Source organism: Lampris incognitus, chromosome 18 (assembly GCF_029633865.1).
Source record: "Lampris incognitus isolate fLamInc1 chromosome 18, fLamInc1.hap2, whole genome shotgun sequence".
In the NCBI taxonomy this organism is placed as follows: Eukaryota; Metazoa; Chordata; class Actinopteri; order Lampriformes; family Lampridae; genus Lampris; species Lampris incognitus.
Genome location: NC_079228.1, coordinates 41680711 through 41699724, shown reverse-complemented (window position 1 = coordinate 41699724; position 19014 = coordinate 41680711). Strand labels below are relative to the sequence as shown.

General features: G+C 49.8%; 1 protein-coding gene across 2 annotated transcripts in view; it reads right to left on the bottom strand.

Moving 5' to 3' along the window:
* dbpa (D site albumin promoter binding protein a) overlaps window positions 1-19014 on the bottom strand; it is a 56949-nt gene that overhangs the window by 29920 nt on the left and 8015 nt on the right. For both annotated transcript variants that reach the window (XM_056298187.1, XM_056298186.1), the window contains exons 2-3: window positions 9885-10153; window positions 8373-8559 (exon numbers count right to left, since the gene is read on the bottom strand). In XM_056298187.1, coding sequence (XP_056154162.1) covers window positions 8373-8559; window positions 9885-10153 — 456 coding nt within the window. The remainder of the gene's footprint in view (window positions 1-8372; window positions 8560-9884; window positions 10154-19014) is intronic.

Below are 19014 nucleotides of genomic sequence, written 5' to 3'. Positions count from 1 at the left end.
TTCTGTTTTGCTCCTCATATGACTGCGTCTATCAGCTGCCATTTACATGCTCTGTTGTGCTGCTAATCTGTAGCGTTTCCTCCCGCTCTCCTCCTCCCTCTCTCTCTCCCGCTCTCCCCTTCCCTCTCTCTCAAGCACACACATACACTATCTCTCCCCCTCCCTCTCTCTCTCAAGCACACACATACACTATCTCTCTCTCCCCCTCCCTCTCTCTCTCACGCACACACATACACTATCTCTCTCACCCCCTCCCTCTCTTGCTCTCTCTCTCTCCCTCTCTCTCACGCACACACACATACACTCTCTCCCTCTCCCTTTCTCACGCACACACATACACTATTTCGATCTCCCTCTCTCTCACTCGCCCTCTCTCACGCACACACATACACTCTCTCGCTCTCCCTCTCTCTCTCTCACGCAGACACACACTATCTCTCTCTCTCTCTCACATGCACACATACACAATCTCTGTCCTTATCTCTCACGCACTCACACACACACATACACACATTCTCTCTCGCTCTCTCATACACGCGCACACACACACACATTCTCTCTCGCTCTCTCATACACGCGCACACACACACACATTCTCTCTCGCTCTCTCATACACGCACATTCTCACGCACACTCTCATGCACACACACATACACACATACGTTCTTTCTCTCTCGCTCTCACGTGCGCGCACACAGACTCACACTCTCTCTCTCCCACCTCCTCCATATCTATCCTGAACCACCCCCTCCCTTTCCTCTCGCTCTCTCTCACCCTCTCGTTCTGTTGCTCTCTGCAGCAGCACGTGACGTGGCAGCCGCACATGGCCCGGGCGTGTGAGCGAGCGAGAGAGAGAGAGAGAGATTTCAAAACATGCAAAGAGAGCACTCTTGACTTGACTCGCCCCCTCCAGCAATCTCTCTCTCTCTCTCTCTCTCTCTCTCTCTCTCTCTCTCTCTCTCTCTCTCTCGCTGGCTCTGTGCAGTCTTAGAGGACTGCAGAGTCAGTGATATTAACCCCTCCATGACTGGATGCAAACACAACCCTGGATGCCACATGGCTTAGTCCAACAACCTCACCTTCACACATAAGGGCGATGAAGAGATGAGCTACATGTAAGCGTTTCAGTCCCGACGTCGTTAAAACCTCCACATCTGGAAACTCTTCCCTCTTCAAAGTCAAACCGTCGCTGATTTCACTTGTGCTCAGCGTGTTTTGCAGAGCCGTCAGAGGAGTCCAGCGAACTCAAACGTGCGATTTGGAGTAAACGGTGAAATCCTGATTTCAGGGGAACCTCGGTTTACTGCCACTGTCATGCAGGCGTTGACCCAGAAGGTGACAGGCCGAGCTGCCACGCTGCCATGCAGCCATGCAGCCCTGCAGCGGGGCTGCCATGCAGCCCTGCAGCGGGGCTGCCATGCAGCCATGCAGCCCTGCAGCGGGGGCTGCCATGCAGCATGCAGCGTGCAGCGTGCAGCGGGGGCTGCCATGCAGCCATGCAGCCCTGCAGCGGGGCTGCCATGCAGCATGCAGCATGCAGCGGGGCTGCTCTGGTGTGAAACACGTCAGACACAAAGCTTTATTGTTGCATGTTGCAAACACAGAAGAGCAAAGTAAAGAAGCAGAGGAGGACGGCAGCTCTTCTATGCCGTTCACCAAATGAAAGGACCACAGAGCCGCAAGCACTCACGGGTCTGCACAACACACTTAACCTGCAAATACCGTCTTCCTGTCAGCCCGCTCTGTCCTCCCTGCCTGGTTCCTCACACCGTCCTGGCCCGGCCCAGTAAAACCTCCTTACTGCAAAACCTCCTCCTGCGCGGCCATCCGTAATTACTGAGCGAAGATTCATCTGACGTATATTTCATGTGCAATAGCCGCAACCGGTTCTCACACACAACTCAGAACCGTCCCAATAATGACCGCCTCAAAAGCCCAACATGACGATACCGCATGCTCCCCCCAGCCAGAGCCCCTGACGGCTAGAGGAGCTCATACAGAACACACCGTAAACCCGTCCGGGGCACCGCCGTGTGCAACCCGGGGAGCCGCAGACCTACCATGGCCTTGACAGGTTTAATCGTTACACCTGCTATCAATTAGCTTTGTTCTACATCGTTTACTTATTGATATCGTTTTTTCCATTTTCTATCGTATTATATATACACATTTAATGTAGACTAGATATATGACTATATATGTATTAACGTTTTCCAAGTATTTTATATGTATAGATATAAATATAGATACATATATGTGTATTAACATTTTCTATAGTATTATATATACATATATATGACCGTTTTATATATATATGAACGTTATATATATGTATATGAACGTTTTATAGAGAGAGAGAGAGAGAGAGAGAGAGAGAGAGAGAGAGAGAGAGAGAGAGAGAGAGAGAGAGCTTTTCTTCAGAAACATCAGTGGCGTTGATAAAAGTGCTCAACAAATGAGGAGCAGAATATTAAGATAGCTATAGGAAATATACATTATATATATGAATGTTATATATATATATGTGTGTGTATAGAGAGAGAGAGAGAGAGAGAGAGAGAGAGAGAGAGCTTTTCTTCAGAAACTTCGGTGGCGTTGATAAAAGTGCTCAACAAATGAGGAGCAGAATATTAAGATAGCTATAGGAAATATACATTATATATATGAACACTTGCCTCATAAGAGGCGCATTTGCATAATGGGAAGTGTTTTGCTACAGCGGCATGTGGGCACATTCTGTTCTCCGCTGAGCTGTGCTTTGTGTCCACACAAACACACATCACAGACTAGAGACAAACCCTAACGTGAGCACGTTGATTACCTTTACTACCCTCCTCTGTTCCCCAATATCACCCATCTATTTCTGCCCTCTCTCGCTCTCCCCCTCTCCCTCGCTCTCTCTTGCTCACTCCTTCTCTCTCTCTCCTCTCTCTGACCCTCTCTCTCGCTTTGAGCTCTCTCTCTCTCCTTCTCTCTGTCCCTCCCTCTCTCTCCCTCTCAGAGCTTTCTCTCTCTCCTTCTCTCTCTCCTTCTCTCCCTCTCTCTCTCTCCCTCTCTCTCTCTCTCCTTCTCTCCCTCTCTCTCTCTCCCTCTCTCTCTCTCTCCCTCTCCCTCTCCGAGCTCTCTCTCTCTCTCCCTCTCCCTCTCTCTCTCTCTCTCAGCTCCCTCTCTCTCTCTGAGCTCTCTCTCTCTCTCCCTCTCTCTCCCTCTCTCTCTCTCTCTCCCTCTCCCTCTCCGAGCTCTCTCTCTCTCTCCCTCCCCCTCTCTCTCGTGCTCTCAGAGCAGAGTAGTAACACTTCAACTCCACAGGGACCTCAGGGATTTCTGGATGGATGCATCATGCTCAGCCGAGTCACGTGTTCATAATTCAGGCTAAAGCACTCCCGCATACAGCGCGCGCACACACACACACACACACACACACACAGACACACACCACACAGACACACAAATGTGGGTGCAGAAACACACACACACACAGAAATAAAAGCATGCACCAATTTAAGCACACATGCACACGAGTCTGCATGCAAGTACACAAAGACATTCACCTAAGTGTGCTTGACATGAAGATGAATAAATTCATATCTTGTGATGACGGATTCATGCAGATATGCACAAACAGACGCACAATAACACGATTCCTGCATGCAGCCTGCAGACACATGCATGACCCCCCACCCACACACACACACACACACAGAAAGATGCATGCAGACTACCAGAAACATGCACGTTAAGAATAAGGCAAAAGACACATACACACAGTAGCGTTCATGCACCGCAACACACCGAATACATGCAGATCACACACACTCGACCATGCACGTGCATGCACATAGACACGTGCACAAAACACACGGGCATCATATGTGCATAAATACATACAAACCTGAAAGCATTCAAACAGAGACACACACACACACACGTGTGCGTGAAAATGTTGCACACGTACACACACGGTAAACACACACAAATACACTCACACAGATGTGAGTAAATACAGAGGTGGTCACACGAGCCAGTCAGCATGCTAACACATGCACAAATGCTTGCATACTTTGGTGCATGCACGTGCAGAAACACACACACACACACACACACACACACACAGCAGTATCCCTTGGTAATCACTCCGGTGTACCAGGCTGTATTTTTTCTACATCTGCTTCATCTTTGGCCGAGGCGTTGTGTGCGCTCAAACACTGCTTGTTGTTTTCACTCCATAAGGTGCAGCAGCCTGCGATGCTCTCTCTCTCTCTCTCCCCTCCCCCTCTCCCCCTCCCTCCCTCTCTCTCCCCTCCCCCTCTCCCCCTACCCCCCCCTCTCAATCATACTTTCCTCTAGCTATTCAGTGACCTCGCCAGACCTCTCATACGGTGCAGCATCTCCTCTCTCATTATTCATGATTCACCATGAAAGGCAAAAACATCATGTTCCCGTCCCAACTCCTGGAACCTCCACCTCCTCGCAGGTCTCTCCATCTGCCGGTCTGTCTCTCTTTCCTCCGCCTCTTTCTCCGACCCGCGCCCTCTCTCTCTGGCTGTCTTTTCCCGACTCCCTCTCTGTCCACATGTGCCTCCGTCGGTATTCCTGTCCATTTCTCTCTCCGCCCCCCCTCCACCATCCCAGGACAAAGACAGGTGCTCGTCCCTTCAGTCACCCAACTGGTAGATGGATGAAGTTCATGTGGACCGAGTGCTTCATGCAGCACTTGTGATCAGTGGTTGGATATGTAGGCTTCCCTTTTTATGTCCGTCTCTGAGCTACTTTCTTTTTCCATTTTTAATATTTTAGTCTTTACATGCTCCCTGCTGAGTGTTCACCGTTTTATCCCATACTGCTGCAAACCCACCGCCCTCTGAGACGGCAGTGGAGACAGAGCAGCTCTCCAACCGTCTCTTTTTTCCCCGTCTCTCTTTCTCTTGGTCTGTTGTCCGTCCCTGTCTGTCTGTCTGTCTGTCCATTTTTCTCCCTCTCCCTCGCCACCTCCTTCTCTTGCTCACCACGCTGCCGGTTGTGAGGTCGTCTGTCTAATGGCTGTGCGATGAGTCTACATCTACAAAGAGACGCGTCGTGAAAATGAGCTGCAGTGACACCGGCTCGTGGATTCGGCCGCAGGGACAGCACAGCGCCTTGCCTTGCCACGCCTCGCCACGCCTCGCCTCGCCACGCCTCGCCACGCCTCGCCTCGCCTCCAGCTTCCCTTCGCTCAGAGCCAGAGGAGCTGGAAAACATGTTCCCGTGAAATGAACAGCAACGCACAAGTCCATGCTGGGGCACACTACGCTTCACAAAAACAACAGACTAAATGAGAGGAGCTAATGCGGATCCAGAGAGCTAAGAGCCGCTATCCGATCCATGAGACATAACTAGACAACGCTTCATTTCCTGCTTCCGGTGCTTCCGGTGTGGCAAGATGGCGGCACGAATTCACGTTTGCATCTTGGTTTGCTGGCTGGGAGAGCCTGGTCTGCTGCATCCTGTGGGCCCAGGGACCCCGGCCCTGCCTGGAGCTGCACCCAAGGAGGAAACACCGAGGGCGGTCTGACAGGACGCGGAAGCGGGGCAGGCTAAGCTAACTGCTAGCTGCAGACCAGCAGTTCCGATAACACCAAGGGCGGTCGGGCGGCGGCCTCGCCTAGCCTTGACTGTGTGTTTTGTGTCGTCGTGTGGAGTGCGGGGAGGTGTGTCGAGGGTGTCTGGCTGGGAGAGCTGGCGCCGGATCGGCCGGGAGAGCCCGGTCCGCTGCGTTCTGTGGAACCAAGGACCCCGGCCCTGCCTGGAGCTGCACCCGAAGAGGAAGCACCGAGGGCGGTCTGACAGGACACGGAAGCGGGGCAGGCTAAGCTAACTGCTAGCTCATGCAGACCCGCAGTACCGACAGTCATCCTGGCTGGTCTTCGTTCTGCTGGACACGGATTTATTTATAGTTTCTTACTTTAGCTGTGTGTGTTGGTTTGGATATGTGTGTTGGTTTGGATATGTGTGTTGGTTTGGATATGTGTGTTGGTTTGGATATGTGTGTTGGTTTGGATATGTGTGTTAGTTTGGGTATGTGTGTTGGTTTGGATATGTGTGTTAATTTAGATATGTGTGTTGGTTTGGATATGTGTGTTAGTTTGGATATGTGTGTTGGTTTGGATATGTGTGTTGGTTTGGATATGTGTGTTGGTTTGGATATGTGTGTTAGTTTGGATATGTGTGTTAGTGTGGATATGTGTGTTGGTTTGGATATGTGTGTTAGTTTGGATATGTGTGTTAGTGTGGATATGTGTGTTGGTTTGGATATGTGTGTTAGTGTGGATATGTGTGTTGGTTTGGATATGTGTGTAGGTTTGGACATGTGTGTTAATTTAGATATGTGTGTTGGTTTGGATATGTGTGTTAGTTTGGATATGTGTGTTAGTGTGGATATGTGTGTTGGTTTGGATATGTGTGTTGGTTTGGATATGTGTGTTGGTTTGGATATGTGTGTTAGTTTGGATATGTGTGTTAGTGTGGATATGTGTGTTGGTTTGGATATGTGTGTTGGTTTGGACATGTGTGTTAATTTAGATATGTGTGTTGGTTTGGATATGTGTGTTAGTTTGGATATGTGTGTTGGTTTGGATATGTGTGTTGGTTTGGATATATGTGTTAGTTTGGATATGTGTGTTGGTTTGGATATGTGTGTTAGTTTGGATATGTGTGTTAGTTTGGATATGTGTGTTGGTTTGGGTATGTGTGTTAGTTTGGATATGTGTGTTACTTTAGATATGTGTGTTAGTTTGGATATGTGTGTTAGTTTGGATATGTGTGTTGGTTTGGATATGTGTGTTAGTTTGGATATGTGTGTTAATTTAGATATGTGTGTTAGTTTGGGTATGTGTGTTACTTTAGATATGTGTGTTAGTTTGGATATGTGTGTTAGTTTGGATATGTGTGTTGGTTTGGATAGGTGTGTTGGTTTGGGTATGTGTGTTCTTGTAGTTCTTGAAGTTTCTGGATGTGTGTTTTCGTCTTTGTGTTGCGCTGCCGTGGGCTCGGACAAAGCGTTTGTGATTCTGATTCTTAACGGCGTCACATGGTTTAGTAGGTCTCTTGGTCGGCACGGTAACGCTGCCCTCAGTCGGGTGCAGCGACTGCTCACTAGCGCATGTCTGGGTGCATTAAGTCAGCACAGAGGCCGGGCCTGGTGCAGACTCGGCCTCATCACGGCTCCTGCTCATGCAGGCCGGGGTCGGACCGCAGGTGGGAGGCGCTGTGTGCGACGCCTGTTAGAGACCGGCCGGGCTCGTTTTCGGCGTGATAGCGCGTCTACACAGCCGTCTAGAACAAACTCTTATTAGGTCGTTACTCGGATTTCAAGCTGAATAACCCAAACCGGCCATCACAAGCCGAATGGGCAGGGACGCGGACGAGGACCCGGACGCCACGCCTCCACCGCCGCCCCAAGCCTCCACCGCCGCCCCAAGCCTCCACCGCCTCCCCAAGCCTCCACCGCCTCCCCAAGCCTCCACCGCCGCCCCAAGCCTCCACCGCCGCCCCAAGCCTCCACCGCCGCCCCAAGCCTCCACCGCCGCCCCAAGCCTCCACCGCCGCCCCACGCCTCCACCGCCGCCCCAAAGCCTCCACCGCCGCCCCAAGCCTCCACCGCCGCCCCAAGCCTCCACCGCCGGCCCACGCCTCCACCGCCGCCCCAAGCCTCCGCGGTCCCGAGCCGCCGAGGAGGAATCAGAACCTGAAAGTGTCCGACGTGGAGCGACTCCTGTACCGGGGCTGGTTTAGGATCAGTCCTGCACTCGGTCAGCAGCTTAGAGCTCCCTCGCCCCCGACGCGTCGCCGACCCGAGTCTGGCACGGCACACACACAAGTGCATCGACTCACACACACACACCGAGGACACACACATGTACAGACGCGCACAAACATATCAGCACACGCACACACACACAACCTTGCTTGGATGTATACACACACTAAAACACACACACACACTGAAACACACACACACACACTAAAACACACACACACACACACACACACACACACACACACACACACACACACACACACACACTAAAACACACACACACACACACACACACACACACACACACACACACACGCACAACCTTGCTTGGATGTATACACACACTAAAACTGCAGGCATACGTGTTGAAGTACACACACGCACACACACAAACACACACGCACACACACGCACACACACAACACACACACACACACACACACACACACACACACACACACACACACACACACACACACACACACCGCTACACGCAGAGTTTTTCATCTCGTTGCCTTCTGCACATTAACACAACACACTCCCCATCCCATGAAAACAAACTTCCCCACCAACTCACCATGTAGACACTCAGGTCCTCCCATCATGCCTTGCTGCGGTGGCGGGGGCTGGGGCTGCACGGTCTCCAGTCCGAGCAGTGAGGATGAAGAGGATGAAGACGAGATGGATGAGGAAGAGGATGAGCAGGGTGGAGGAGAGGACGGAGGGCACTGGGAGCTCTGGTTAGGAACCGCCGACTGGGAGCTCTGGAAGAGAAAAGAAGAGAGGAGAAGTGAAAGAGGAGAGGAGAAGAGAAGAGAGGAGAAGACGAGAGGAGAAGATGAGAGGAGAAGAGAAGAGAGGAGAAGATGAGAGGAGAAGATGAGACGAGAAGAGAAGAGGAGAGAAGAGAGGAGAAGACGAGAAGACGAGAGAAGAGAAGAGAAGACGAGAGGGGAAGAGAGGAGAGGAGAAGAGAAGAGAAGCGAGGAGAAATGGGCAGAAGAGAAGAGAGAAGGGGAGGAGAAGAGAGGAGAGGAGAAGACAAGAGAAGTGAGGAGAAATGGGCAGAAGAGAAGAGAGAAGGGGAGGAGAAGAGAGGAGAGGAGAAGACAAGAGAAGTGAGGAGAAATGGGCAGAAGAGAAGAGAGAAGGGGAGGAGAAGAGGAGAGGAGAAGACAAGAGAAGTGAGGAGAAATGGGGAGAAGAGAAGAGAGAAGGGGAGGAGAAGAGAGGAGAGGAGAAGACAAGAGAAGTGAGGAGAAATGGGCAGAAGAGAAGAGAGAAGGGGAGGAGAAGAGAGGAGAGGAGAAGACAAGAGAAGAGAGGAGAAATGGGGAGAAGAGAGAAGGGGAGGAGAAGAGAGGAGAGGAGAAGACAAGAGAAGAGAGGAGAAATGGGGAGAAGAGAGAAGGGGAGGAGAAGAGAGGAGAGGAGAAGACAAGAGAAGTGAGGAGAAATGGGGAGAAGAGAGAAGGGGAGGAGAAGAGAGGAGAAGAGGAGAAGAGAGGAGAAGAGGAGAGAAGTGAAGAGAAATGGGGAGAAGAAAAGAGAGAAGGGGAGGAGAAGAGAAGAGAGGAGAAGACAAGAGAAGTGAAGAGAAATGGGGAGAAGAAAAGAGAGAAGGGGAGGAGAAGAGAGGAGAGGAGAAGACAAGAGAAGAGAGGAGAAGAGGAGAGAAGAGAGGAGAGGAGAAAACAAATGGATAAGGCTGAAGACTGAGTCAGTAAGCAAAAGGCTGCTCTGTCCTTCGTGATACTGGGCTGTACAAACCAAACTGGCTTGACTAAGACAAAGTTAGTGAAATGTGAAGAAGGAAAGAGTGCATTGCTATCCTTTACGCTTTGGTAGGACATTTCACCTCCTTTTTAAGGAACATGCACACACTATCACATAGAAAATATCGAGAATGAAAGTTTTGGTGGAAATTCACATCTGCACCACTGCAGGTGAAACCTGACCCTTGACCTCCTGGACGACTTAACATCTACCTACCGACCTATCTTGACAGAGAGAGAAAGAGGCATGCCATGATTACACTGGTCGTCATTCTATCCGGGATTTCCATGCTGTAAATAGGAGCCTGCGTTACCTGGGAGGGGATCTGGGCGCTGGTGGAGCTGGGGCCATTGTTGTGCATGCCCATCCCGTTCTCCGTCAGGAACTCCTCCAGGTCCATGTACTGCAGCTGGAAAAGGCCGCCGTCACACGGCAGGGTCCGCTCCCACAGCAGAGGTCCCAGGAACGCCGACTGGGAGTTGGGCCGCACGGGGCCGGACCCCGGGGTCCCGCCAACCCCGCCTGGTCCCCCAGCGTTGACGCTCAGCGAGTCCTCGTCCGAATCCTGGGGTTTGTCTTTGTCTGGAGAGGACGGAGAGGATGAGAGAGTTGTGGGTTCACGTTGCTGACGTTGACAGATTCTGTCTAAACTGCACCCCTGAAGATTTACAATCAATGTTACCGTCAGGTACGAGTTTCACGTTTTCACCAAATTCGGGAGAACGTTAAGTGCAGTCGAAGGAGTGCGGTTGATGTGTCTAAGGCTGGAAACATACTTAACGCAAATACGCAAACGCAGGAATCAATGGACGGCAGGCGAAGGGAAGGCGCAGGTCCCAGTGTCCATATACTACGTGCAGTCATGCGTTGATCTGGCGGGAAAAAATGTAAGATGCTGAGGGGGCGCTACTGGGGGGTTTTTGGTGGAAAGTAGGAAGTTCTCAGGAAGTAGGAAAGTTCATTGATAGCCGTGTCTGCGGCGGAGGAGTGCGTTCTTTTGTATTTGCTGAATAGGAGAAGAAAAAAGCAACATCTGCCACCTCCTTGCAGGCATTTTCCACCGCAGCTCGGCCGGACTGCAGGGGGACTGCTGTCATTAACGGGAACATACGCTCAAACAAGCTCAGCTAGTTCCTCCTCAAACTCCTCTGCTTTTTTTCTCTGGTATTGACACATGCCAGAGAAATAATTGTCGTAGGAGAAGAAATATCTGCACTACCTGTCATAGCGCCCCTTGTGGGAAGACTCAGATTGCAGCTTGCGGTTGCGTTGCGTTATCAAATCCGGCCTGACGCATTTTTCAACGCAATGACGGGTGAAATCGGCGTAGCGGAGGCAATGCGTTGCGTATTTGGGGTAAGTATGTTTCTAGCCTAACAAGCAACATGAGGGAACGAGCCGAGAGAAGGCCTTCACCAGCCCACAGAAGGCCTTCACCAGCCCACAGAAGCCCTTCACCAGCCCACAGAAAGGCCTTCACCAACCCACAGAAAGGCCTTCACCAGCCCACAGAAGCCCTTCACCAGCCCACAGAAGCCCTTCACCAGCCCACAGAAGCCCTTCACCAGCCCGCAGAAGCCCTTCACCAGCCCGCAGAAGGCCTTCACCAGCCCGCAGAAAGGCCTTCACCAGCCCACAGAAGGCCTTCACCAGCCCACATAAGGCCTTCACTAGCCCACAGAAGCCCTTCACCAGCCCGCAGAAAGGCCTTCACCAGCCCACAGAAGCCCTTCACCAGCCCACAGAAGCCCTTCACCAGCCCACAGAAGCCCTTCACCAGCCCACAGAAGCCCTTCACCAGCCCACAGAAGCCCTTCACCAGCCCACAGAAAGGCCTTCACCAGCCCACAGAAAGGCCTTCACCAACCCACAGAAGCCCTTCACCAACCCACAGAAGCCCTTCACCAACCCACAGAAGCCCTTCACCAGCCCACAGAAGCCCTTCACCAGCCCACAGAAGCCCTTCACCAGCCCGCAGAAAGGCCTTCACCAGCCCACAGAAGCCCTTCACCAGCCCACAGAAGGCCTTCACCAGCCCACAGAAGCCCTTCACCAGCCCACAGAAGCCCTTCACCAGCCCACAGAAAGGCCTTCACCAGCCCACAGAAGCCCTTCACCAGCCCACATAAGGCCTTCACTAGCCCACAGAAGCCCTTCATCAGCCCACAGAAGCCCTTCACCAGCCCACAGAAGGCCTTCACCAGCCCACAGAAGCCCTTCACCAGCCCACAGAAGGCCTTCACCAGCCCACAGAAGCCCTTCACCAGCCCACAGAAAGGCCTTCACCAGCCCACAGAAGGCCTTCACCAGCCCACATAATGCCTTCACTAGCCCACAGAAGCCCTTCACCAGCCCACAGAAGGCCTTCACCAACCCACAGAAGACCTTCACCAGCCCACAGAAGGCCTTCACCAGCCCACAGAAGGCCTTCACCAGCCCACAGAAGCCACGCCGGGCTGACACGGTGGCACTGGGGACTCCCATTCACTCTGAATGGAGCTCAAACTACACTCACCCTCCCATCTATCACCGTGAGTTAAAGGGAAAAACCGGAAATCTTCAGGATTGTGTCTTTAATTTGCTTGTTTAACCTTGTTCTTGAAACCAGGAAGTCACTTTGAGATAAAGTCAAAAGTCTTTTTAATGGCTGAACGGACCAAAGAATGGCGGGACCTGAGAAGGACACTAGGAGGCAGGCTGAGATAGTTAAGAAGACACCGACTGAAACGGTCCATTAAGCACGGAAATACTCCACGGGTGCAAAAAAGTCAGACTCTTTTTGTTCTTTGAAGAAACACCTTGTTATAAACAGGAGTCCTGAGATGACTCTAGAGCAGTGTTTCTCAACCCAGTCCTCAAGGAACCCCTACCCTGCATATTTTCTTTGCAACCCTGAATAGGTTCCTGTTTGTAGTTATTCAACCAATCAGCAATGAATTTTGTCAGATGTTGCACACCTTGCATAATTAAGTGCTGCGAGATGATTGGTCGAGTAAGTACAAGCAGTGCTACCTATGCAGGGTTACAATGAAAATCTGCAGGATAGGGGGGTCCTTGAGGACTGGGTTGAGAAACACTGTGCTAGAGGGTCCGGGAGCAGGGTCACCAACCCTGATCCCGGAGAGCTACCGACCGTCCTGCCGGTTTTCACTCCAACCCTAATTTAACACAGCTGATTCAATTAATCAAGGTCTTGTTATGTAGGTAAGAAGCAGAATCAGGTGTGTTAAAGTAAGGTCGCAGTAAGAACCGGCAGGGCGGTAGCTCCCCAGGGGCAGGGTTGGTGCCCGCTGCTCTAGAGAGTAATATGTAATATGAAATGTGTACGTAGCGAATTCAGGGGGGCGGCCGGGACGCGGGGGCGACTGTGTTAGCCAGTCAACTAAAGGGGCCGACCCGTTAGCCAAGGGCTAGCGAGTCTAGTCATCCGTGGTCATTACATGTATTTAGGGAATCATATTTTTTCTTTATATTTGTACATACTAATCTTATCAATCTCCACATTCGTTTAACAATGTGACAGGTGTTTACTTTGTGTACACGTTTACTTGTAAAAATTGGTCTTCAAGGCGTCTAAATAAGACGAGCAGTTATTTAATCTGAGTCACACTAATGAGATCGCCCGCTCTGTTAGGATGCACTGAAAATATTCACTCATTCATACTCCTTATCATATCGTATGCGCCCATTCACATCCTCATATTACCTCAGCGGTGATGTATTCATTTATTCAGCACAGTGTCTTGCCATGCGACACCTGCAGCACCTTTGAGCAAGGCAGCAAATTTCTCTCAAGCTGCAAGACGTGCACGCACTTGCAGGATTTGTGCATGCAAACAGGTGCACATGCACGTGCACGCACACACATACACACACACACACACACACACACACACACACAAAAGCGCAGTCTGGCCCCATATCGTGTGTTTTGTGTAACATCGTTTCCCGTGTTTCTGTATAAACGACTTTGTAACATTTGTTCTTTGGTTTTTGATAACAGACTCCCATCAACAAGCCACACCTGACTGACCCCTGACCCCGCCCTAATGACGGGGGAGTGAGTGAAAACGTTGATTTTTTTTTACCCTGCAGAGACCAATGGAGCAAAATAGAAAGAGAAACTGAATCCCTCTTATAAAGCGCACATCAAACGGAGGTGAAGTATCGGCATCAGTTTGTGTTTGCACTGGTTCTGGAACTTTTATTTTGAAAGGCGCTCTATAAATAAAGGCTCCCTTACTTTAACATCTCATTCACCTCCATCCATTTTTAAAACTCTTGACTTACTCCCACAACTTTCCAACTAGAGTAACCCAACTATACAAAGCTGTCCTTCATGTTGTCATCTGATGTCCCCTCTCCTCTTTTCTTCCCTCTTTCTTCCCATCCCTCCGTCCCTTGTTGATGTCCATTCATTTGGTAACTAATAGCTTTAAAGCCGGAGACATGAGACTCTGCAGGAGGCCTCGATCTGACAGGTCAGAGGTCAATCTTGCCTTTCTGTAAAGATACCCCACTTTTATCTTTCTTTTCCATCCTTTGTTCCTGCCAACACTTTCAGCCGGCCCCCATATTCTCTCTGGAAGCTGAATTTTCTAGTTGTAGAGTTAGAAATGCATAACTTTCATGATCAAAATAAAAAGTGTACATAAATTAGATATTGGCTGAAAGGGGGGGGGCCTGAATATTTTGTGCCGTACTTGAATAATTTGACTCTTTTTTTGTTGTAAAACCATCCAGAAGAGAAAACATACTGAATAAAGGGCATACTGAATAATAAAAAGTGATAAAATAATGATAAAAGAGCATATTTAACTGAGCTGGCCTGACAGAGCTGACAGGAAAGAGACGACATAAGGAGAGAAAGAGGGCTGGAGACAGACGTAACGGACAGAGAGGAAGACAGACAGAGTGATAAAGAGAACATTAGAAAGACAAGCGATTCAGATGCACAAGGACTTAAAGAATACCAAGACCTAAGGAATGATGGAGGAGGCAGAGATGAGGGAGGGAGACGGAGAGAGCGAGAGAGGAGATAAAGAGGGAGAGAGGAGAGGGAAGGCGGTGAGAAATCAGATCCATCATATTTGTGTTTTTTTTGGTCTGTAATCACCGCACGTCCATCATCTCTGTTGTGATTGTCTGTCAGTCATCCTCCTTTTTAAATGCACTCTATTCATTAGCGACTCTACTAGCATGGCGGAAGCACAAAGGAAAACACGGGAAGTAGAGAAAGACGGAGAGGGAAGAAGAAAAGACCACAGAAAGATTCGTTGAATCTGCAACGATTCTCCGAGGGGTAAAAGTACTCAACTGGAAACAGCCACTAGGGGGCGATCATAATGAGCCCAATTATCCACCTGTCAAATGAAAGGCGGTCTAATGTCTAAATTAGCTTCTTTTCTTTTTCTTTCTTTGTAGACGCCAGTTATTGGTCCAAAAATATGTTTGTAATAGTTAAAATTTATCCAGGGGCAGCACTCGACCCTGTGCACAACTGGACTCCACTGACTTCCGGTTTCTACTGCAGTGGTCATACCAGTTTCCTGTTTGTTGGCGCGTGCTATTGGCAATGGCGTATTTTTCGCGATGCCTGCAAGGTTTTCATCCTCATATCATCCTCATCCTCACAACTGTGGACGTACCTTGATACGCACCCCTTGAAACTTTCCACCCGTGTGCTGGTAGGTGCAGGTGAGAGTTTGTCGACAGTTGTGTGCACGTGGTTGACATTTATCCACGGTAAATCTCGCAGGCATCGCGAAAAATATGCCACTGTCAACAGCACACGCCAACAAACAGGAAACTGGTATGACCGCTGCAGTAGAAACCGGAAGTCAGTGGACTACAGTTTATGCACAGAGCCGACTGCATTGCCAAAGCCGGGAAATTATGTAATTTTTTTTTTAAATTGACTTGTACACTGTGATTCCCAGCGTTACACAAAACAGTAGTTGCAATAGTAGTAGTGACTACAAATAGACAATAGTAGCACGGTGACACGAACGGCGAGAAACCGAAAAGTGATTATGGGAAAATGAGTGGACTTTGGCTGTGATCACACTGGACTCATTTTTGGCAGTGGGAGGCGCCTTTTTCTAATTAAGTATATATGGACTCAGAGTGTTTTGCTCACTACTTATGTGCCCTGGGTGGCTCATGTTTTTATGCCTCATTCGCATAAAAGCTACAATGCAAAAAGACCGAAAAGTCAATGAAAAGAACGAAAAGTCAATGAAAAGAACGAAAAGACCGAAAAGTCAATGAAAAGCTGCGACTTGTGGCTTTATCCACCAGACAACTTTGTCACGCAAGTGGAAAAATGTTCAACTCGTGCCACAAAGTTGCCCGAAGCAACAAAGTAACAACCAAGCCCTTTTTTGGGGGGGGGGGATCACGAAGCCACACCCCCGCCAGCGTCGCAAATGGAGAATAGAAGCCAAAATGGAGGATAAATCCATTTGTGTTGTTTCTGCATGTCTAGAGTTGAACGATACCACTTCGGTATCATACAGAGACCAAAATAAAATGGCATTAGCATAGTGAAAGATCAGCGAAGTTGTTTTCCACGACCGCCAAAGCCACAGCCCTTCTAGCCTCCCGGTATGTGTCTGCTGCTTCAGGAGACCCCTAGGCCAACCAAGCCCGAAAGTCCTCCTTCTTCAGCCTGACGGCTTCCCACACCATCTGTGTCCACCAGCGGATTCTTAGGTTGCCACCTCGACAGGCACCAATGACCTTATGACCACAGCTCCTACTTGCTGCTTCAAGGCTTTTAACATGGCCCACTCATACTCCATGTCTCCAGCCTCCCTCGGGATACATGGGACCTTCTTCCGGAGGTGGGAGTTGAAGATCTCACGGACAGGGGCTTCCACCAGATGTTCCCAGTTCACCCTCACTACACGTTTGGGTTTGCCAGGTCTGTCCGGCAGCCTTCCCCGCCATCTGATCCAACTCACCATCAGGTGGTGATCAGTTGACAGCTCTGCTCCTCTCTTCACCCGAGTGTCCAAAACATACGGCTGCAGATCTAATGATACAACCACAAAGTCTATGATCGATCTTCGGCCCAAGGTGTTCTGGTACCAAGTACACTTATGAACTACCTTATGTTTGAACATGGTGTTTGTTATGGCCAATCCATGACTCACACAGAAGTCTAATAACAAGGCACCACTCGGGTTCCAATCGGGGAGGCCTTTCCTCCCAATCATGCCCCTGCATATTTCTCCATCATTGCCCATGTGAGCGTTGAAGTTCCCCAGCAGAACTATAGAGTCCCCAGACCCCAGGTGGAACCCTATCCAAGACACCACCCAGATACTCCAAACTGCTATTTGGTGCATAAGCACACACAATAGTCAGAGCCTTCACCGCAGCGATTCGCGGTCGTATAGAGGTGACCCTCTCATTCTTCGGGAAGAACTCCAACACTGAGGCACTCAACCGGGGACTTGTGAGTGTCCCCACACCCGCCTGGCGCCTGTTACCTTGGCCAATTCCAGAAAAGTAGAGTCCAACCCCTCTTTAGGAATTTGGTACCAGAGCCTATGCTGTGTATGGAGGTGAGCCCAACTCTATCTAGTTCGTACCGCTCCACCTCCCGCACCAGCTCAGGCTCCTTCCCTGCCAGAGAGGTGACATTCCATGTCCCGAAGACCAGTCTGCGATGCTGGAAGTCAGCACACCCTGGTCCCCCACTTGCCTGCTGCCCGGCCTGCATTGCACCCTACCCTAATGTTCATCCCTGCGGGTGGTGGGTCCACGGGGTGGTCGAGCATAACTTGGCATTCTAAATCTGACCTAATAGTTACGCCAGTTGCACCGTCTAGGCTTAAATATTTTTCTTGCTAAAACCGGGTGTAAATCTTACCGCTAGTCAGGAGAAGGCATCAAAATCTAGGCCGTTTCTATAGTAATGACTTTAAACAACACAGCTTATAACACTGATCATGGCACGTCTTGTATATTGACTTTACAGCGATTGGGCTTTTAGACCGGAGAGAATTACTAGGGGCAGAAGCAAACCTTTGGACATATACGACGACGATGAGCTGACCGAAAGGTTTCTATTCTGTAGGAGATATAAACTTATTTAAGAGCGGCCATCAGATTTGCTTGCAGTTTGTGTCGGACACAACGCAGCGTTGTCACCCGCATTGCAGAATAGCGTTTCTCTTTTATCTCTTTTAACGGTGAGTTTGAAAACACATTTGGAGACATGATCTGCATCTACAAGTCCACCACTTGATGGGCCATCCGCAGGGTGTCACTGGCACTGAGCCGCCACCTTGCGTGGTATTATTAAAATAGCTATTATTTTTTTTTAAATCACTTAACGATCGTTTATGGCCTCTGTCAATTCTCTTCAAGTCGACTGCTTCTTATTTGTCATTAAATTGACTGCTAGGCAGAGGGCGTTTTCTTGTGCTGGCTGTACAGCTCTATTAATTTTCTTATCTCAATGTCCGTGAAATGTACTTTTCTTTCTCTTTGATCCTCCATAACATTGCCGCAAATTAGAAATGATTAGCTACAAATTAGCAAGACAGTGGGAGATTGTTAATGTACCCTAGCAACACAAGCTGCTAGGCAATAGTCATAATCATGTGGGCATTCACGTGGATGTGAATCGCTAAGACCGGGCGTGGTTAAGACTAGACTCAAGTATGGTTGGTACAACCGATGTAAAGTCAATTAGCAGTTGGGACCAGACTTAGTAAAGACCAGTTGGTGCAACCTGTGAATTTGATGGTATGAAACTGTGGCGCTACCCCAGACAGCAAAATTGCTGTGGCTCAGACCCGTCCCACACCCGACACTTTCATCTGGCCCACATACCGTGTGGAATGATGGCACTTGGGCAATGCTGCATGTGCCGCGTATTTGCCAAAGGCGGCCCATATTTGTTTTGTGATATTTGGGCCATATTCACCATTTACCACACAGGCCACTTCAGGGTTGCATCCAGATCACATTTGCCGATAGCACTGCGTCTTTGCCCAAAAAGGCCCACGTTTGATTTGCCATATTTGCTGTGGGCCACTTCAGGCTTACATCCATTTGGTCAGGGCCAGCAGAAGGCCGTCAGTACCGCATCATTGCCTGAAGTGGCCCACATCCGGATGCTGTCTGGGACTCAAGCTACTTGTTGGCGCGACTTGGTTTGTGAAATGAATAAAGCAACATGTTGGTGTGATTCAGCGTTAGACAAACGTCTTTAAGTCCCTAATAAGTTGAACGATGTTAAGCTCAGAATAAAAAATGTTTACGTCACTGCCACCTTTTCTCTGCTGTCCAATCAGAGCAGCAGAGGGGCGCAGCTTATCAACTGAACGACAGTCCGTCAACCACCCGGTTGACCGACTTTCCCTTTCCGAAAGAGGTGAAGCGAGTCCTCACTGCCTCCCTGTGTTGGAGAGGAGTAAATACGTTGT